This window comes from Panulirus ornatus, chromosome 6, assembly GCF_036320965.1.
Source record: "Panulirus ornatus isolate Po-2019 chromosome 6, ASM3632096v1, whole genome shotgun sequence".
Taxonomy (NCBI): Eukaryota; Metazoa; Arthropoda; class Malacostraca; order Decapoda; family Palinuridae; genus Panulirus; species Panulirus ornatus.
The window spans coordinates 44,757,036-44,779,574 of record NC_092229.1 but is presented as its reverse complement, the minus strand read 5'-3'; the positions used below and the strand labels follow the sequence as shown (position 1 = coordinate 44,779,574).

The window sequence follows — 22,539 nt, the reverse complement described above, 5'->3', positions numbered from 1 at the left end:
AGTTGTTAAACAAGAAGCAGTGAAAAGTTTTTATCGAGGATGTAAGGCATGTGTACGTGTAGGAAGAGAGGAAAGTGATTGGTTCTCAGTGAATGTAGGTTTGCGGCAGGGGTGTGTGATGTCTCCATGGTTGTTTAATTTGTTTATGGATGGGGTTGTTAGGGAGGTGAATGCAAGAGTTTTGGAAAGAGGGGCAAGTATGAAGTCTGTTGGGAATGAAAGAGCTTGGGAAGTGAGTCAGTTCTTGTTCGCTGATGATACAGCACTGGTGGCTGATTCATGTGAGAAACTGCAGAAGCTGGTGACTGAGTTTGGTAAAGTGTGTGAAAGAAGAAAGTTAAGAGTAAATGTGAATAAGAGCAAGGTTATTAGGTACAGTAGGGTTGAGGGTCCAAGTTAATTGGGAGGTAAGTTTGAATGGAGAAAAACTGGAGGAAGTAAAGTGTTTTAGATATCTGGGAGTGGATCTGGCAGTGGATGGAACCATAGAAGTGGAAGTGAATCATAGGGTGGGGGAGGGGGCGAAAATCCTGGGAGCCTTGAAGAATGTATGGAAGTCGAGAACATTATCTCAGAAAGCAAAAATGGCTATGTTTGAAGGAATAGTGGTTCCAACAATTTTGTATGGTTGCGAGGCGTGGGCTATGGATAGAGTTGTGCGCAGGAGGGTGGATGTGCTGGAAATGAGATGTTTGAGGACGATATGTGGTGTGAGGTGGTTTAATCGAGTAAGTAATGTAAGGGTAAGAGAGATGTGTGGAAATAAAAAGAGCGTGATTGAGAGAGCAGAGGAGGGTTTTTTTAAATGGTTTGGGCACATGGAGAGAATGAGTGAGGAAAGATTGACCAAGAGGATATAGGTGTCGAAGGTAGAGGGAACGAGGAGAAGTGGGAGACCAAATTGGAGGTGGAAAGATGGAGTGAAAAAGATTTTGAGTGATCGCGGCCTGAACATGCAGGAGGGTGAAAGGCGGGCAAGGAATAGAGTGAATTGGATCGATGTGGTATATCGGGGTCGACTTGCTGTCAATGGAGTGAATCAGGGCATGTGAAGCGTCTCGGGTAAACCATGGAAAGTTCTGTAGGGCCTGGATGTGGAAAGGTAGCTGTGGTTTCGGGCATTATTGCATGACAGCTGGAGACTGAGTGTGAACGAATGGGGCTTTTGTTGTCTTTTCCTAGCGCTACCTCGCACACATGAGGGGGGAGGGGGATGTTATCCCATGTGTGGCGAGGTGGCGATGGGAATGAATAAAGGCAGAGTGTGAATTGTATGCATGTGTATATATGTATGTGTCTGTGTGTGTTTATATATGTGTACATTGAGATGTATGGGTATGTATATTTGTGTGTGTGGACGTGTATGTATATACATGTGTATGGGGGTGGGTTGGGCCATTTCTTTCGTCTGTTTCCTAGCGCTACCTCTCAAATGCGGGAGACAGCGACAAAGCAAAATAAAATAAAATAAAATAAAATATTTTTTTTTTTTTTTTTTTTTTTTTTTTTTTTTATACTTTGTCGCTGTCTCCCGCGTTTGCGAGGTAGCGCAAGGAAACAGACGAAAGAAATGGCCCAACCCCCCCCCATACACATGTATATACATACGTCCACACACGCAAATATACATACCTACACAGCCTTCCATGGTTTTCCCCAGACGCTTCACATGCCCTGATTCAATCCACTGACAGCACGTCAACCCCGGTATACCACATCGCTCCAATTCACTCTATTCCTTGCCCTCCTTTCACCCTCCTGCATGTTCAGGCCCCGATCACACAAAATCTTTTTCACTCCATCTTTCCACCTCCAATTTGGTCTCCCTCTTCTCCTCGTTCCCTCCACCTCCGACACATATATCCTCTTGGTCAATCTTTCCTCACTCATTCTCTCCATGTGCCCAAACCACTTCAAAACACCCTCTTCTGCTCTCTCAACCACGCTCTTTTTATTTCCACACATCTCTCTTACCCTTACGTTACTCACTCGATCAAACCACCTCACACCACACATTGTCCTCAAACATCTCATTTCCAGCACATCCATCCTCCTGCGCACAACTCTATCCATAGCCCACGCCTCGCAACCATACAACATTGTTGGAACCACTATTCCTTCAAACATACCCATTTTTGCTTTCCGAGATAATGTTCTCGACTTCCACACATTCTTCAAGGCCCCCAGAATTTTCGCCCCCTCCCCCACCCTATGATCCACTTCCGCTTCCATGGTTCCATCCGCTGGTATATATATATATATATATATATATATATATATATATATATATATATATATATATATATATATATATATATATATATGGTATATATATATATATATATATATATATATATACCATATATATATATATATATATATATATATATATATATATATATATATATTTTTTTTTTCATACTATTCGCCATTTCCCACGATAGCGAGGTAGCAATAAGAATAAAGGACTGGGCCTTTGAGGGAATATCCTCACCTGGCCCCCTTCTCTGTTCCTTCTTTTGGAAAAAAAAGAAAAAAAAAAAAAACGAGAGGGGAGGATTTCCAGCCCCCCGCTCCCTTCCCTTTTAGTCGCCTTCTACGACACGCACATATACATATCAACATATGCATACACAAACACAGACATATACATATATACACGTGTACATATTCATACTTGCTAGCCTTCACCCATTCTTGTCGCTATCTCACCACACAGGAAATAGTGTCACTACCCCCTGTTTCAGCGAGGTAGCACCAGGAAAACAGACAAAAAAGGCTACATTCGTTCACACTCAGTCTCTAGCTGTCATGTGTAATGCACTGAAACCATAGCTCCCTATCCACATCGAAGCCCCACACACCTTCCCATGGTTTACCCCAAACGCTTCACATGCTCTGGTTCAGTCCATTGACAACAAGTTCACTCCGGTATACCACATTGTTCCGATGTATTTGATTCCTTGCACACCTCTCACCCTCCTGTATGTTCAGGCCCTGATAACTCAAAATCTTTTTCACTTCATCCTTCCACCTCCAACTTGGTCTCCTGCTTCTCCTTGTTCCCTTCACCTCTGACACATATATCATCTTTGTCAATCTTTCCTCATTCATTCTCTCCACATGTTCAAACCATTTCAACACACCCTCTTCTGCTCTCTCAACCACACTCTTTTTATTTCTACACATCTCTCTTACCCTTTCATTACTTACTCGATCAAATCGCCTCACACCACATATTGTTCTCAGACATTTCATTTCCAACACCTCCACCCTCCTCTGTACAACCCTATCTATAGGCCATGCCTGGCAACCATATAACATTGTTGAAACTACTATTCCTTCAAATATACCCATTTTTGCTCTTTGAGATAACGTTTTCTCCTTCTACACATTCTTCATCGCTCTTTGAACCTTTGCCTCCTCCCCCATCCTGTGACTCACTTCTGCTTCCATAGTTCCATTCACTGCTAAGTCCACTCCCAAATATCTAAAACACTTCCTTTCCTCCAATTCTTATCCATCCAAATTTACATCCCAATCAACTTGTCCCTCAACCCTACATTCTCTTTTCACACACTTTTCCAAAATCAGTCACCAACCTCTGCAGTTTCTCACCCGAATCAGCCACTAGAGCCGTGTCATCTACAAACAGCAACTGACTCACTTCCCAGTCCTTCTCATCCACAACAGACTGTATACTCGCTCTTCTCTCCAAAACTTTTGCATTTACCTCCCTAACCACCCATCCATAAACAAATTAAACAACCATGGGGACACCACACAGCCCTGCCACTAACCAACATTCACTGGGTACCAATCACTCTCTACTCTTCCTACTCCTACACATGCCTTACATCAATCATAAAAACTTTTCACTGCTTCTAGCAACTTAACTCCCACACATATACTCTTAAAACCTTCCACAAAGCATCTCTATCAGTCCTATCATATGCCTTCTCCAGATCCATAAATGCTACATACAAATCCATCTGCTTTTCATAGTATTTCTCACATACATTCTTCAAAGCAAACACCTGATCCACAAATCCTCTGCCACTTCTGAAACCACACTGCTCTTCCCCATTCTGAAGCTCTGTACATGCCTTTACCCTCTTAATCAATACCCTCCCATATCATTTCCCAGGAATACTCAACAAACTTATGCCTCTGTAGTGTGAACACTCACTTTTATCTCCTTTGCCTTTGTACAATGGCACTGTGCATGTATTCTGCCAATCCTCAGACACTTCACCACAATCCATACATACACTGAATATCTTTATCAACCAATCAACAACACTGTCACTCCCTTTTTTAATAAATTCCACTCCAATACCATCCAAACTATCCACTTTGTTGGATTTCATATTCCGCAAGGCTTTCACTATCTCTTTTCTGCTTCCCAAACCATTCTCCCTGGCCCTGTCACTTCACACACCACCCTGGCCAATACTTATTGGTTAAAAAAACAATATGAAGGAATCGTGCTCGTATCTATGAGCTGAAATTTTGTTCTATCTCATATCATGCCTGTGGTTTGTCCATGCCATCCCTCAGAACAGAATCCCTAAACTACATGATAAGTCATATGTAGCTTCAGTCTGGCTCCTTGTGAATAATGTGAGTGCTTTGAAGTGAGAGTTGCAATAAAGAGAACTATTTTGGTATGAGTATTTCAAAAAGCTATACAGATCTGCAACATATAGGAAAAAGATAAGAACTGTATTTCATTTTTTCAGTAAGCTTTATTACATACTGGCTATCTTATCAACAAATTACTGCTTTATTGAAGTCATCTTAAAACTTTACCTGCTTAAACCACAATGATTTCTTAGAGATGTTCTTTGTGTTTAATTTATATAGATAAAAGCATCAGAAGCTCAAATGAACTTAACTTTGGGATGCAATATTTCATTATATTTCCAGTCACATTTATTTCCTACAAGCAGGGTTACCCAGTACTATATTATAAAATATGACTTTTCTTTCAAATATCTTATAAGAAAAGAGCCTCCTTTAATTTCAAATGACCTTCAAGGCAAACAATTGAAAATAAAATGTGTGGTCACTTATGAGTTAAATGAACACCATGGAGCAGTGGTAGAACTCTGAACCTTGAACAATGGCCCATGTTGGCCTTTAAGGCATGGCTGTGGTATCCTTGGATCCTTCCTTTGACCCTCATATACTTTCATTATAATTTCTGGCTACTAGGTTACCAATATAGAATGAGGCCACTGAACTTAGTATAATCTATAAGGCTGTGGTGATCTTTGTTGGCCTTCAAAGCCAACTAGCATAGCTTGAAATCTTGCCCAAATTCTGAAGAAGTACTTACACTCAAATTCTGGAGCCTCTAAGTGCTACATATAGCTGCAGTGAGTCTGAACCTAGAGGGAGGCCATTGTTGGCCTTTAATGCTGGGCTCTGGTACCCTTGGATACAGCATGTGATCCTGAGGTACGTCCATTATAATTTGAGGCTGCGAGGTTATCTATTGAGAATGAGCGTGGTAAAATAAGAATAAATATATGCTAGGGTGCCCAAGCTGGCCTTCTAAGCCCAGATTCTGAAGTACTGACACCCAATATGTGGAACCTCGAGGTGCTACAGTTAAGCTGTGATAATAATAAACAAATTCACTAATGCACCTACAATCATTTATTAGATTTCACAGTTAACTATTACCTAAATCAGTGGTTCTTAACCTTAGGAGCATTCCCATAGGGGAGCTTCAGATTTTCAAGGAGAGATGAAATGGTCAATGTATCCAACTCCAATATATATTCCTAATGAACTACATAAGTAATCTATTAACTGGCAAATTGAGAATGACATGGAATGTGCTCTTTCTTCAACTGCAGCAAGAAGGCAAAGGCTTGTGAAGAATAAACAATGCCAACCATCCCAGCAAATAATCATCATGGATAAGTAAGCCATGTATTGTAAAGCTATTGAATTTTTTACCAATACATGACTTTTATTTTGTTTCTTTTTAAAAAATATATTGTCTTCTTACAAATACATGATTCTTACTTTGTTTCTTCATAGAAAGAAATGTTGTCTTCTCACAACTACATGATTTTTGTTGCATTCTTTACAAAGAAAAAAAATTTGTTCTCATAAATATGATTTCTGTTGTATTTCTTTGTTAAAAAAAATACTGAATTTTCTCACAAATACATGACCTTTTATGCGTTTATTTATGCAATCTAAAAATGCATCAGAGACTGTGATACCAGAAGTGTCATGTAATTTTTCTCACTGGGGATCAGAGGAGTTTCATGGATTCATGGTTGACAACAGTGTGTGTAGAGAGAGAGAGAGAGAGAGAGAGAGAGAGAGAGAGAGAGAGAGAGAGAGAGAGAGAGAGAGAGAGATTGAGAGAGAGAGAGAGAGAGAGAGAGAGAGAGAGAGAGAGAGAGAGAGAGAGCTGCATAAAGGTTATGAAACAATGACCTAAATCACAGATCATTCATAAAAGTTTAGGCCACTGACCTAAATCACAGATCAACTATATATCACAGTCAAAAGCACCTACCTGAGCATACCCTTGAGTTGGTTATATGACACAAACTTGGTAGATGACGGAAAGTGGAATGTGAGTTTCCTTATTCTATCTAACTGAACTGATGTCCACGTTTTTAAGGAGCTCCTTATTTCCTGCAAATAATTTCAAAATTTTCTGCTATTAACATTATCATTTAATTGCAAGAATAAAGTGTACCTTCTTTACTGTATAAAGCTTGGGGACAAAAATAATGTCGTAAGTGGGCCTACTTGACATATCACCAACATGAGCCAATGAACTCTACAAAAGTCAACAAACTAACAAAGAGTCCTTCAACTATACATGTGAAACCAATTAAACTAAATTCCTGTTCCATACCATAATGACCCACCAATAAAAAATACTGACTCTTACTGAACAACCCTACATTTGTCTTTAAACATGGTTTTCTTATCTCAAAAACTAGATATATATTGTGCTGACTATTTATGTGTTGAATATGTACATACACCAAAATAACTATCATTTATGAAATCTGGAGAAGAAAAGTTGTGATGCAGTGCAGAGTGCTTAGTTTCATAATAACCATCTTTTAATACTGGGAAAGGTGTCATTCTTTTTCAAAGGGAATAGCAAGTTCGTGGTAACTTACAGATATCCCCTAGTTTACGATGGAAAATGCAACATGAGCAAAACCTACACACTGAAACAAATTTGAACATATGGCATAATGGGATATATGGGGAAGGGGCTTATATTCACAGAGATTTCCCATCATAATTTTCACACAAAAATATGAATAAAATGTTAATGAATATAAAGTACAGTGCAGAGACAGTATCTATTGAATTATGTAAGAAATAATTAAAGCACTTAATATCTTTAAGTATAGCAGTTCCAATAATGGTATATGGTTGCGAGGCATGGGCTGTAGATAGGGTTGTACAGAGGGGGGATGGATGTGTTGGAAATGAAATGCTTGAGGACAGTATGTGGTGTGACATGGTTTGACGAAGTGAGTAATGAAAGGGTAAGAAAGATTTTTTTTTTTTTTTTTTTTTTTTTTTTTTTTGTTGCTGTCTCCCGCGTTTGCGAGGTAGCGCAAGGAAACAGACGAAAGAAATGGCCCAACCCCCCCCCATACACATGTATATACATACGTCCACACACGCAAATATACATACCTACACAGCTTTCCATGGTTTACCCCAGACGCTTCACATGCCTTGATTCAATCCACTGACAGCACGTCAACCCCGGTATACCACATCGCTCCAATTCACTCTATTCCTTGCCCTCCTTTCACCCTCCTGCATGTTCAGGCCCCGATCACACAAAATCTTTTTCACTCCATCTTTCCACCTCCAATTTGGTCTCCCTCTTCTCCTTGCTCCCTCCACCTCCGACACATATATCCTCTTGGTCAATCTTTCCTCACTCATCCTCTCCATGTGCCCAAACCACTTCAAAACACCCTCTTCTGCTCTCTCAACCACGCTCTTTTTATTTCCACACATCTCTCTTACCCTTACGTTACTCACTCGATCAAACCACCTCACACCACACATTGTCCTCAAACATCTCATTTCCAGCACATCCATCCTCCTGCGCACAACTCTATCCATAGCCCACGCCTCGCAACCATACAACATTGTTGGAACCACTGTTCCTTCAAACATACCCATTTTTGCTTTCCGAGATAATGTTCTCGACTTCCACACATTCTTCAAGGCCCCCAGAATTTTCGCCCCCTCCCCCACCCTATGATCCACTTCCGCTTCCATGGTTCCATCCGCTGCCAGATCCACTCCCAGATACCTAAAACACTTCACTTCCTCCAGTTTTTCTCCATTCAAACTCACCTCCCAATTGACTTGACCCTCAACCCTACTGTACCTAATAACCTTGCTCTTATTCACATTTACTCTTAACTTTCTTCTTCCACACACTTTACCAAACTCAGTCACCAGCTTCTGCAGTTTCTCGCATGAATCAGCCACCAGCGCTGTATCATCAGCGAACAACAACTGACTCACTTCCCAAGCTCTCTCATCCCCAACAGACTTCATACTTGCCCCTCTTTCCAAAACTCTTGCATTTACCTCCCTAACAACCCCATCCATAAACAAATTAAACAACCATGGAGACATCACACACCCCTGCCGCAAACCTACATTCACTGAGAACCAATCACTTTCCTCTCTTCCTACACGTACACATGCCTTACATCCTCGATAAAAACTTTTCACTGCTTCTAAGAAAGATGCGTGGAAATAAAAAGAGTGTTGTTGAGAGAAGAGAAGAGGGTGTGTTGAAATGGTTTGGACATATGGAGAGGATGAGTAAGAAAGATTGACAAAAAGGATATGTGTCAGAGGTGGAGGGAACGAGGAGAAGCAGGAGACCAAAGTGGAGGTGGAAGAATGGAGTGAAAAAGATTTTGAGCAATTGCGGCCTGACCATACAAGAGGGTGAGAGGCATGCAAGGAGTAGAGTGAATTGGAATGATATGGTATACTGGGGTCAACATGCTGACAATGGACTGAACCAGGGCATGTGAAGCTTTTGGGGTAAACCATGGAAAGGTGTGTGGGGCCTGGATGTGGATAGGGAGCTAGGGTTTTGGTGCATTACACATGACAGCTAGAGACAGAGTAAACAAATGTTGCCTTTTTTGTCTGTTTTCCTGGTGTTACCTTGCTGAAGCAGGAGGTAGCAATGCTGTTTCCTGTGAGGTGGGGCAGTGCCAGGAATGGATTAAGGCAAGCAAGTATGAATATGTATGTGTATATACGTATATGTCTGTGTGTGTATGTATATGTGAACATGTTGATATGTAAATGTGCATGTATGGGCATTTATGTACATATACATAACTGTATATGAGTGGATGGGCCAGTCGTCATCTGTATCCTGTAAATTTTTCTTTGTTAAGGAAACATCATCCTAAGCATGTGATGATCTCTAAACTTAGCTATAACAAGAGCACAAGAAATTTCACCTTTCATAGTTATCCAAAACCTCACCATACATATAATGCATCAACATATAAATACAACTTCATGTGAGTAACGGAAAATGTTGTGACAGCATCTATTCCTTGAGACCCGGCATTTAGTATGGAGTTCAGCATTTCAAAATAACACAGATCAAGTTAAGTTTGAAATAATTTTGAAATATGCAAACAGCAACTATAACAGAGTTAATATGTGCCACTAATTACAGTGTTCAACCTTGAACCACTGTCATGTCATTCAAAAGTGCCAAAGAGGATAATGCATATTCATCATAACCCAAACATGCCCTAAAAGTGTGTTTTATTCAAAAGTGATCTCTAAACAAGCATTACCACCAAATTTCTGCATATCATCTCCCCATACAATAGAGCAGGTTGCATTTCCCCCTCTTTTCATGAGGGGGATACCTACCCTTAATTAAAAAATCATTTCAATTTCCAAACCCAAAAATTTGTAACTAGGATAACTAACACTTTACATAAAAAACTGATTCATGAGGGCCTTAAATCATCATTCACTAATATCTGAGGCAACTGTTAAAGCATGAATATCAATCACAAGACTAACACACAAATCAGACAAAAAACACATACAGTAAACCTCGATTTAACGGACTAATAAGGGGGAAGGGGTGTCCGTTAATGCTGAAAGTCTGTCTAATCAAGAATGTAACATCTAAGGGCCATTTTTTGCATACAATATACAATAACTGTTAATTGATAGGCGCGTGAGAGACTCTTGGATGTTAATGTGCTGAGAGGTGCAACAGGAGGGATGTCTGATCATTATCTTTTGAAGGCGAAGGTGAAGATTTGTAGAGTTTTTCAGCAAAGAAGAGAGAATGTTGGGGTGAAAAGAGTGGTGAGAGTAAGTGAGCTTGAAAAGGAGACTTGTGTGAAGAAGTACCAGGAGAGACTGAGTGCAGAATGGAAAAAGGTATGAGCAAAGGACGTTAGGGGAGTGGGGTAGGAATGGGATGTATTTAGGGAAGCAGTGATGGCTTGCGCAAAAGATGCTTGTGGCATGAGAATCGTGGGAGGTGGACAGATTAGAAAGGGTTGTGAGTGGTGGGATGAAGAAGTAAGATTATTAGTGAAAGAGAAGAGAGAGGCAATTGGATGATTTTTGCAGGGAAATAATGCAAGTGACTGGGAGATGTATAAAAGAAAGAGGCAGGAGGTCAAGAGAAAGGTGCTAGCAGTGAAAAAGAGGGCAAATGAGAGTTGGGATGAAAGAGTATCATTAAATTTTAGGGAGAGTAAAAAGATGTTTTGGAAGGAGGTAAATAAAGTGCGTAAGACAAGAGAACAAATGGGACATCGGTGAAGGGGGCTAATGGGGAGGTAATAACAAGTAGTGGTGATGTGAGAAGATGGAGTGAGTATTTTGAATGTTTGTTGAATGTGTTAGATGATAGTGTGGCAGATATAGGGTGTTTTGGTCAAGGTGGTGTGCAAAGTGAGAGGGTTAGGGAGAATGGTTTGGTAAACAGAGAAGAGGAAGTGAAAGCTTTGCGGAAGATGAAAGACAGCAGGGCAGCTGGTTTGGATTGTATTGCAGTGGAATTTATTAAAAAAAGGAGGTGAATTAATGTATGTATGGCTCATGGTGAAGTACCTGAGGATTAGCAGAATGCATGCATAGTGCCATTGTACAAAGGCAAAGGGGATACAGGTGAGTGCTCAAAATTATAGAAATATAAGTTTGTTGAGCATTCCTGGGAAGTCATATGGGAGGGTAATGATTGAGAGGATGAAGGCATGTACAGAGCATCAGATTGGGGAAGAGATGTGTGGTTTCAGAAGTGGTAGAGGATGTGTGGATCAGGTGTTTGCTTTGAAGAATGTATGTGAAAAATACTTAGAAAAACAAATGGATTTGTATGTACCATTTATGAATCTGAAGAAGACATATGATAGAGATGATAGAGATTATATGGTCTGGGAGGCACGTTGCTAGAAGCAGTGAAAAGTTTTTATCGAGGATGTAAGGAATGTGTACGAGTAGGAAGAGAGGAAAGTGATTGGTTCCCAGTGAATATCGGTTTGCGGCAGGGATGCGTGATGTCTCCATGGTTGTTTAATTTGTTTATGGATGGGGTTGTTAGGGAGGTGAGTGCAAGAGTTTTGGAGAGAGGGGCAAGTGCACAGTCTGTTGTGGACGAGAGGGCTTGGGAAGTGAGTCAGTTGTAGTTCGCTGATGATACAGAGCTGGTGGTTGATTCATGTATGAAACTGCAGAAGCTGGTGACTGAGTTTGGTGAAGTGTGTGAAAGAAGAAAGCTGAGAGTAAATTTGAATAAGAGCATGGTTATTAGGTACAGTAGGGTTAAGGGACAAGTCAATTGGGAGGTAAGTTTGAAAGGAGAAAAACTGGATGAAGTGAAGTGTATTAGATATCTGGGAGTGGATTTAACAGCAGATGGAACCATGGAAGCGGAAGTGAGTCACAGGGTGGGGGGAGGGGGGTTCTGAGAGAGTTGAAGAATGTGTGGAAGGCAAGAACATTATCTCAGAAAGCAAAAGTGGGTATATTTGAAGGAATAGTGGTTCCAACAATGTTATATGGTTGCGAGGTGTGGGATATAGATAGGGTTGTGCGCAGGAGGGTGGATGTGTTGGAAATGGAATGTTTGAGGACAACATGTGGTGTGAGGTGGTTTGATCGAGTAAGTAATGAAAGGGTAAGAGAGATGTGTGGAAATAAAAAGTGTGGTTGAGAGAGCAGAAGAGGGTGTATTGAAATGGTTTGGTCACATGGAGAGAATGAGTACGGAAAGATTGACAAAGGGATATATGTGTCAGAGGAGGAGGGAACAAGGAGAGGTGGGAGACCTAATTGGAAGTGGATGGATGGAATGAAAAGGATTTTGAGTAATCGGGGCCTGAACATGCAGGAGGGTGAAAGGCATGCAAGGAATAGAGAGAATTGGAACGATGTGGTATACCAGGGTCGACGTGCTGTCAATGGATTGAACCAAGGCATGTAAAGTGTCTGAGGTAAACCATGGAAAGTTTTGTGGGGCCTAGATGTGGAAAGGGAGCTGTGGTTTTGATGCATTATACATGACAGCTAGAGACTAAGTGTGAACAAATGTGGCCTTTGTTGTCTTTTCCAAGTGCTACCTCGCATATGTGTGGGGGAGGGGGGTACCATTTCATGTGTGACGGGAATGGCTGAGGGCAGCAAGTATGAATATGCACATGTGTATATATGTATTTGTCTGGGTATGTATATTTATGTATACACTGAAATGTATAGGTATGTATATGTGGGTGTGTGGGCGTGTATGTATATACATGTGTATGTGGGTGGGCTGGGCCATTCTTTCATCAGTTTCCATGCGCTACCTCCATCACTGGATGCAATTTTCAATCATAAGGATTGCAAAATTATTAGCAACTAAAAGTCACAATTCTTTGTATACAATCTGACCACACAGTAGTGTGAGGAAGACTGAGACCGAAACAAAGTGATTATACCCCGCACTACCAAAAACAAGTGCGATATCAAATACACATTGTGCAGTGTTTGAGATTTTTGAAAATTTTTTTTATTCTTTAGATTATTATCAATTAATGTATCATTATTTGCCCAGTCTGTTAAATCTTAAATCCATCAAATGGGGTCCATTAAATTGAGGGTTCACTGTAAAGCATAAACAGCAAGTGCTGCAGAGCTACACAGTGAATATTCGTTTTCACAGAGAGACCAGTAAGAAAATATGACAGAAACATTTATGATAGACATCACAAAATGAAATAGAGTTGATATAATATTTTCTGATGCACATCAGACACTAAGCACAAGCAGGCACTGTGATAGAGAATGATGGGAAACATAGTGTATCTCTGTATTATTATGAGGACGACTAAAAGGGAAGGATCACAGCATTGCCACACACACGATACAGCACAGATGCCTACCCTTAGAAAGAGAGAGGGTTCAGCCCCATAGAAGGCCAGATGGTCTTATACTGGGATACTTGGAGGTGTTGGTCTCCATTATTCTATGCTTACAAGATGATCCTGCCTAGGGAAAAAATAGTTCTGATGTGATTTTACAATCAGCATTGAAATACAAGGCTACGTACTGTTCCCATTCTGTGAGATCTACCACCTATACTAGGTAAGAGTTCCTTATAAAAGCACAAACCCCATTCTATGAAATTTACCTTTCAGTGCTCTAATGCTGAGCACAGAAATCAAGAAGGTGCAGCTTAAATTTTCTGGTAATTTCCACATTCAAGGTTTACTAAAGGAGCTCTCACTTTTAGAGAAAATCCCCCAAGAACCTTTAAGTACCATCCTGTGACTACATACAAAGGTGACATTAGAAAACCTTGCATACCATACATACCAGTAATATTATCTCCTAAGTTCAGTTCTTTCTTCATGCCTATACACTACAGATCTTCCAAATCTGATATTCATCACTATCAAATGAAAAATTTTCCTCCTGTATGGTGAATGGTCACATCCAATGAAGTGATCAAATACTTGCAAAGCAAGAAGGAAGAAGGAAAGGGAAGCATCCCTGTCATAAATGAATGAATATGATGCAAGAAAAAAAATCTTAATGCTTTTCAAAAGTCGTATTCTTGTCTTACTCATGCTAGCATAACTAAGTATCCCACTATGGGAGATGAAAAAGACAGTACTTTTTGCAAGAATAATTCACTCATTTCTCTACTCTGAATTATATAAATGTGTAAAAGCATCTATGTTCTCTCATGGCACTGTACATATCTGTAAACCTTCTAAACTTTCTAAACTTTGAAAATTTGCTAAAAAAAAGGTTAATACAATGATAATCTAAGAAAGTTTAAATGGAAAGATACTGCATCCTCGTTATCCTTCATTACTGTAAAGTTTTCCTCTTTGCAGCTGTTATGGATGACAGATTCTAGGTACAAGGATGAACTACAGTACATAAACAAATATATAGGTTTAAAAAAAAGGATCATATTCTCTAAGAAAAGTGGGATTATGACCTTCTAAACTCCAATCTTTCTGGTGGGGAAGCACTGGTTTTCCCTCCACATTGCTATTCTCCCAGCTAGGCAGCAGAAGCTGCAGCTCACTAATTTCGAGCCCAACCATAGACCAACATCCAATCGCTCTAAATTTCCAAAAAAAATGTTCATGGGACACCACTTTGGAGAGAAAGGTTTTTCAAATTTCAAAACATATATTTCTCCCCTCTGCAGTCTGTTCCATAAGCACATGAATATATTTGTAGGAAAGAGGAGGGTTCAGAGAAAATCTTTCAAGTATGAAGACTAAACATAAAGATCATGATTTGGATTTAGAGGTACATTGAAGTCTGTCTCCACTGAAGAAGGAACTCTCAGAGCCACAGAGAAAGATCCATAGCTTCTCAGCTAAAAAAGGCAGTGGATGAGTGTCAAAGACTCCTTTTGCTTACTTCCTCAAAAAAAAAAAAAAAAAAAAAAAAAGAGTTCTGAGAAGACCTCTTTTGCTTACTTCCTCCGAAAAAAGAGTTCTGAGGAAGGCTGAAGTAGAAGCTGCCTTCTTGACAACATGCGCTCTAACATAAAACCCATATTGAGCCAACAAAACAAAACAAAAACAGTTGCTACATTTATACAAAGATCTGATTCACCCTTGTGTGAAGTACAGCTCTCACATCTATGGTGGTTTTAACTCTGCATTCTTACTTGACAGAGTTGAAAGCTGTCTGACTTAGAAATTATCCCAGGCTAACTTCCAAACTTGACCCCGTTACCCTGAGCCACAATGTTGGTTCACTTTCCTTGTTTTATACGTATTACTCTGGTTTTTGCTCCTGAGAGATAGCTGCTTATGTGCCCACAACACTGGCTAGACTGCGAAATACTCAGTAAGCTGCTGAGTCACATGATTATTGTGTGGCCATCAGCAACTCAAGTGTAGGCCATTTTGAAACCTGCTTCTTTCCCTACATGTTGAAGCTTTGGAACTCTCTACCTTCTCATGTCTTTCTCCATAACTATGACCTGGCACATTTCAAAATACAGGTTTTTTAACTTTCTCTGTTTCATAATTCTCTTTATATTTCAATTAAGGCTTGTCAAGGATTTAAACCAGTAGAAAACAATTAGACCGCAAACTGTCTAAGAATTCTGAAAGCTCCCACTTAAGTTGTGGTGGACAGGCAACCAGTAAAGAAAAAAGTTTTATCCCAAACAGGCCCACATAAATGAAAAGCAAGATCCACAAAGAAGAATTCTTGAAGAGCACTGTTAATGAGGTAATTTCTTGTCAAGAAAAAGGCCAGAGCAGAACTCCAAACGTTAAGTCTTCACTTGCATCCAAGACATCAAACTCTTCAAGGAAGGACTGAAGCACTGAGGACTGAAGGGCTTTCCAAACTGACTGGTATTACTCTGATATGAAGAAGGAATGTTATGTAAAAGGTCAGATGATAGACATTCTCCAAACTTCTGCCTGAAGAGGTCTTTCAAAAAACCTATAGATGTTAATTCCAGAACCATGGCTTTTGAGGTAAGAGTCCAGCAAAAAAATGATGAGGTAGTCTGGAAAATCCTGAAGAAACCCTGACGTCTCAACTAAGGAGTATGGCATCTCTGAAGGAGTCTCTACCCCCAAGGTTACTTGTCCCAGTTTGGGTCCACTGCCATTAATAAACCCAAAAATTCACAGCAAGGGGGCAAAAAATCTTGTTCAATTAACACCAATCTAAGGAGAAAGCTTCTGTTGCAACTGACCCCAATCTAAAACTGGAGATAAGCACCTCAGTATTGATGCATTGGTTCTGCTGGCAAAAAGATCTACTAAATGTGCCACTGTGAGCGATAGAATCTAACTGATAGTAACCTTTCCTATGGAAATTTCTGTTGACATAGTGTGTGATCTCAAAAGGGAATCTTCTTAGAAACAGCTTAATTTTCTGAAATAAGATGCTTAGAGAGAAGAGCCTTTGGACAATGTCTCCAAGACAAACAGAATTTGGAGGGGCCTTTGTGAACCTCCACAGTATTATTGTCCATCACATATAAAATTCCACACCCTGGACTCAGGAGAAACATGGGACCAACTGCTCCTTTTCGTCAATATTAAAAGACTTCTTCCTCCATCCAAGGACTCATGGGCTCACACCTACATAACCCTAAAAAGAATGGAAGCTCCATCCATAATTCCATGCATTTATTCACCCACCAGAGAGGTCAGTGGAGCTCTCTAAGGCATTTTCAGAAATAAAATGCTCAGAGAGAACCTTTGGACACTGTCTCTAAGACAGATAGGATTTTGGAATGGCCTTTGTTAACCAAGATGTAGACTGCCACTGCATTACTGTCCACCAGGTATAAAATTCCACATCCTGGATTCAGGACATTCTAGGTAAAGAGAAACATGGGACCAACTGCTCCTTTTTGTTGATATTATAAGGCTTTTCTTACTCCATTCAAGGACCCATGGGCACACACCTAAATCATCTTACAAAGAATGGAAGCTCCAGCCTTAATTTCATGCATCTATTCACCCACCAGAGAAGTCAGTGGAGCTTTCTAGGATAAGGAATATTTGGTGAATCATCACATCAGTCAGACAAACTAAGGCTCTGAATTGTTCCCATGAAAATGCTTTTGAATAATCTGCAGGTAAGGTTTTCTTTGCATACGGGTAACCTATTTGGCCTATAGGGCTCTAATCAATGTTAAGACATCAAGGTCTGGGATCTTGGGACAATCATAACATTTGCAGAGTCCACAGCTTTGTCCCTGGTGTTACATAAAGTGTCAGTCTCAGGGTCCCAATTCATTCTTGATCATATACAGTTCTGGTTGGGAACTTGTCCAAGCTGAAAAAAAAAAGTGGGGAAGTCAAAGCCCTTAGAACATTCCACCTTTAAAGATCAAACTGACAAAAAGCAAAGGTAAGCCAGAACTATCACCTCTGATATTCCTATTCTTTTAGAAGCAAGCAGGAATTACTTGAGTAAAAATCTGTGAGGTTCTGTATAAGCTAAATGGCATCTCCCTAAACTGTCTAGTTTTTTAAGGGCAGTGTCCAGCAAATGTTAGTAAAGTGGTGAACCTGTGTTTAGCATGTGGTTGTTAGAGAGAGAGCCATAATAATCAATTTCTTATTTAGGTCCCTTTTTGGACTAGAATAACACTATTAATAAAAACTGGTCCTACTGCAGACTCACTGATATCTGTGCCTTTCATTTCTATGGTGTATCCCTGTAAGAGCTGCGTCAGAGGCAGTCTTAAAAATCTTTTTGACAGGGAAAGCAGAGACTCCTAACTCCATTGCAGACCTCCTATTAACATCAGATACATTCACTTATGGGCAGATTAGAAAGGGTGGTGAGTGGTGGGATGAAGAAGTAAGATTGTTAGTGAAAGAGAAGAGAGAGGCATTTGGACAATTTTTGCATGGAAATAGTGTAAATGACTGGGAGATGTATAAAAGAAATAGGAAAGAGGTCTAGAGAAAGGTGCAAGAGGTGAAAAAGAGGGCAAATGAGAGTTGGAGTGACAGAGTATCATTAAATTTCAGGGAGAATAAAAAGATGTTCTGGAAGGAGGTAAATAAAGTGCATAAGACATTGAGGTAAATAAAGTGCATAAGACAAGAGAACGAATGGGTACATCGGTGAAGGGGGCTAATGGGGAGGTAATAACAAGTAGCAAGGTGTGGTGAAGTGAGGAGATGAAGAAAGTATTTTGAAGGTTTGTTGAATGTGTTTGAAGATAGAGTGGCAGATATAGGGTGTTTTGGTTGAGGTGGTGAGCGAAGTGAGAGGGTCAGGAGAATGGTTTGGTAAACAGAGAAGAGGTAGTGAAAGCTTTGTGGAAGATGAAAGCTGGCAAGGCAGCAGGTTTGGCTGGTATTGCAGTGGAATTAATTAAAAAAGGGGGTGACTGTTGTTGACTGGTTGTTGAGAGTATTCAATGTATGTAAGGTATATGATGAAGTACCAGAGGATTGGCGGAATGCATGCATAGTGCCACTGTATAACAGCAAAGGGGATAAAGGTGAGGGCACAAATTACAGAGGTATAAGTTTGTTGAGTATTCCTGGGAAGTCATATGGGAGGGTGTTGATTGAGAGGGTGAAGGCATGTACAGAACATCAGACTGGGGAAGAGCAGTGTGGTTTCAGAAGTGGTAGAGGATGTGTGGATCAGGTGTTTGCTTTGAAGAATGTATGTGAGAAATACTTAGGAAAACAAATGGATTTGTATGTACCATTTATGGATCTGGAGAAGGCATATGATAGAGCTGATAGAGATGCTTTGTGGAAGGTGTTAAGAGTGTATGGTGTGGGAGGTAAGTTGCTAGAAGCGGTGAAAAGTTTTTATCAGGGATGTAAGGAATGTGTACGAGTAGGAAGAGAGGAAAGTGACTGGTTCCTAGTGAATGTCGGTTTGCGGCAGGGGTGCATGATATCTCCATGGTTGTTTAATTTGTTTATGGATGGGGTTCTTAGGGAGGTGAATGTAAGAGTTTTGGAGAAAGGGGCAAGTATGCAGTCTGTTGTGAATGAGAGGGCTTGAGAAGTGAGTCACTTGCTGTTCGCCGATGATACAGCGCTGGTGGCTGATTCAGGTGAGAAACTGCAAAAGCTTGTGACTGAGTTTGGTAAAGTGTGTGAAAGATGAAAGCTGTGAGGAAATGTAAATAAGAGCAAGGATATTAGGTTCAGTAGGTTTGAGGGGCAAGTCAATCGGGAGGTAAGTTTGAATAGAGAAAAAATGGAAGAAGTGAAGTGTTTTAGATATCTGGGAGTGGATTTAGCAGTGGATGGAACCATGGAAGTGGAAGTGAGTCACAGGGTGGGGGAGGGGGCAAAAGTTCTGGGAGTCTTGAAATATGTGTGGATGGCGAGAACATTACCTCGGAGAGCAAAATTGGGTATGTTTGAAGGAATAGTGGTTCCAATAATGTTATATGGTTGTAAGGCATGGGCTATAGATAGGGTTGTGCGGACGAGGGTGAATGTGTTGGAAATGAGAGGTTTGAGGACAATATGTGGTGTGAGGTGGTTTGACTGAGTAAGTAATGAATGGGTAAGAGAGATGTGTGATAATAAAAAGAGTGTGGTTGAGAGAGCAGACGAGGGTGTATTGAAATGGTTTGGTCACATGGAGAGAATGAATGAGGAAAGATTGACAAAGAGGATATATGTGTCAGAGGTGGAGGGAACGAGGAGAAGTGGGAGACCAAATTGGAGGTGGAAGGATGGAGTAAAAAAGATTGTGAGCGATCGGGGTCTGAACGTACAGGAGAGTGAGAGACATGCAAGGAATAAGGTGAATTGGAATGATGTGGTATACCGGGTTCAACGTGCTGTCAATGGATTGAACCAGGGCATGTGAAGTGTCTGGGGTAAACCATAGAAAGTTCTGTGGGGCCTGGATGTGGAAAGGGAGCTCTGGTTTCGGAGAATTATACACGACAGCTAGAGACTGAGTGTGAACAAATGTGGCCTTTGTTGTCTTTTCCTAGTGCTACCTAGCACAGGGAAGAAGGGCGCCATTTCAGGTGGGGCAGGGTGGCGATGAGAATGGATGAAGGCAGTATGCATGAATATGTACATTTTTTTTTTTTTTTTTGCTTTGTTGCTGTCTCCTGGGTTTGCGAGGTAGCACAAGGAAACAGACGAAAGAACTGGCCCAACCCACCCCCATACACAATGTATATACATACACGTCCACACACGCAAATATACATACCTATACATCTCAATGTACACATATATATACACACACAGACACATACATATATACCCATGCACACAATCAACACTGTCTGCCTTTATTCATTCCCATCGACACCTCGCCACACATGGAATACCATCCCCCTCCCCCCTCATGTGTGCGAGGTAGCACTAGGAAAAGACAACAAAGGCCCCATTCATTCACACTCAGTCTCTAGCTGTCATGCAATAATGCCCGAAACCACAGCTCCCTTTACACATCCAGGCCCCACACAACTTTCCATGGTTTACCCCAGACGCTTCACATGCCCTGATTCAATCCACTGACAGCATGTCAACCCCAGTATACCACATCGATCCAATTCACTCTATTCCTTGCCCGCCTTTCACCCTCCTGCATGTTCAGGCCCCGATCACACAAAATCTTTTTCACTCCATCTTTCCACCTCCAATTTGGTCTCCCACTTTTCCTCGTTCCCTCCACCTCCGACACATATATCCTCTTGGTCAATCTTTCCTCACTCATTCTCTCCATGTAACCAAACCATTTCAAAACACCCTCTTCTGCTCTCTCAACCACGCTCTTTTTATTTCCACACATCTCTCTTAGTGATGGGTGATTTGAATGCAAAGGTGAGTAATGTGGCAGTTGAGGGAATAATTGGTATGCATGGGGTGTTCAGTGTTGTAAATGGAAATGGTGAAGAGCTTGTAGATTTATGTGCTGAAAAAGGACTGATGATTGGGAATACCTGGTTTAAAAAGCGAGATATACATAAGTATACTTATGTAAGTAGGAGAGATGGCCAGAGAGCGTTATTGGATTACGTGTTAATTGACAGGCGTGCGAAAGAGAGACTTTTGGATGTCAATGTGCTGAGAGGTGCAACTGGAGGGATGTCTGATCATTATCTTGTGGAGGCTAAGGTGAAGATTAGTATGGGTTTTCAGAAAAGAAGAGTGAATGTTGGGGTGAAGAAGGTGGTGAGAGTAAGTGAGCTTGGGAAGGAGACCTGTGTGAAGAAGTATCAGGAGAGACTGTGTACAGAATGGAAAAAGGTGAGAACAATGGAAGTAAGGGGAGTGGGGGAGGAATGGGATGTATTTAGGGAATCAGTGATGGATTGCGCAAAAGATGCTTGTGGCATGAGAAGAGTGGGAGGTGGGCTGTTTAGAAAGGGTAGTGAGTGGTGGGATGAAGAAGTAAGAGTGTTAGTGAAAGAGAAGAGAGAGGCATTTGGACGATTTTTGCAGGGAAAAAATGCAATTGAGTGGGAGAAGTATAAAAGAAAGAGACAGGAGGTCAAGAGAAAGGTGCAAGAGGTGAAAAAAAGGGCAAATGAGAGTTGGGGTGAGAGACTATCAGTAAATTTTAGGGAGAATAAAAAGATGTTCTGGAAGGAGGTAAATAGGGTGCGTAAGACAAGGGAGCAAATGGGAACTTCAGTGAAGGGTGTAAATGGGGAGGTGATAACAAGTAGTGGTGATGTGAGAAGGAGATGGAATGAGTATTTTGAAGGTTTGTTGAATGTGTCTGATGACAGAGTGGCAGATATAGGGTGTTTGGGTCGAGGTGGTGTGCAAAGTGAGAGGGTTAGGGAAAATGATTTGGTAAACAGAGAAGAGGTAGTAAAAGCTTTGCGGAAGATGAAAGCCGGCAAGGCAGCAGGTTTGGATGGTATTGCAGTGGAATTTATTAAAAAAGGGGGTGACTGTATTGTTGACTGGTTGGTAAGGTTATTTAATGTATGTATGACTCATGGTGAGGTGCCTGAGGATTGGCGGAATGCGTGCATAGTGCCATTGTACAAAGGCAAAGGGGATAAGAGTGAGTGCTCAAATTACAGAGGTATAAGTTTGTTGAGTATTCCTGGTAAATTATATGGGAGGGTATTGATTGAGAGGGTGAAGGCATGTACAGAGCATCAGATTGGGGAAGAGCAGTGTGGTTTCAGAAGTGGTAGAGGATGTGTGGATCAGGTGTTTGCTTTGAAGAATGTATGTGAGAAATACTTAGAAAAGCAAATGGATTTGTATGTAGCATTTATGGATCTGGAGAAGGCATATGATAGAGTTGATAGAGATGCTCTGTGGAAGGTATTAAGAATATATGGTGTGGGAGGCAAGTTGTTAGAAGCAGTGAAAAGTTTTTATCGAGGATGTAAGGCATGTGTACGTGTAGGAAGAGAGGAAAGTGATTGGTTCTCAGTGAATGTAGGATTGCGGCAGGGGTGTGTGATGTCTCCATGGTTGTTTAATTTGTTTATGGATGGGGTTGTTAGGGAGGTAAATGCAAGAGTCTTGGAAAGAGGGGCAA

At 40.8% G+C, this 22,539-nt stretch overlaps 1 protein-coding gene across 5 annotated transcripts in view; it reads right to left on the bottom strand.

Moving 5' to 3' along the window:
• Positions 1-22,539, bottom strand: part of LOC139749181 (protein unc-13 homolog 4B-like) — a 407,928-nt gene that overhangs the window by 228,485 nt on the left and 156,904 nt on the right. For all 5 annotated transcript variants that reach the window (XR_011712899.1, XM_071662845.1, XM_071662842.1 and 2 more), the window contains exon 10: positions 6,545-6,666. Coding sequence is in view for 4 of the 5 variants with exons in the window: in XM_071662845.1 (XP_071518946.1) it covers positions 6,545-6,666 (122 nt within the window). In the remaining variant the exon portion in view is untranslated. The remainder of the gene's footprint in view (positions 1-6,544; positions 6,667-22,539) is intronic.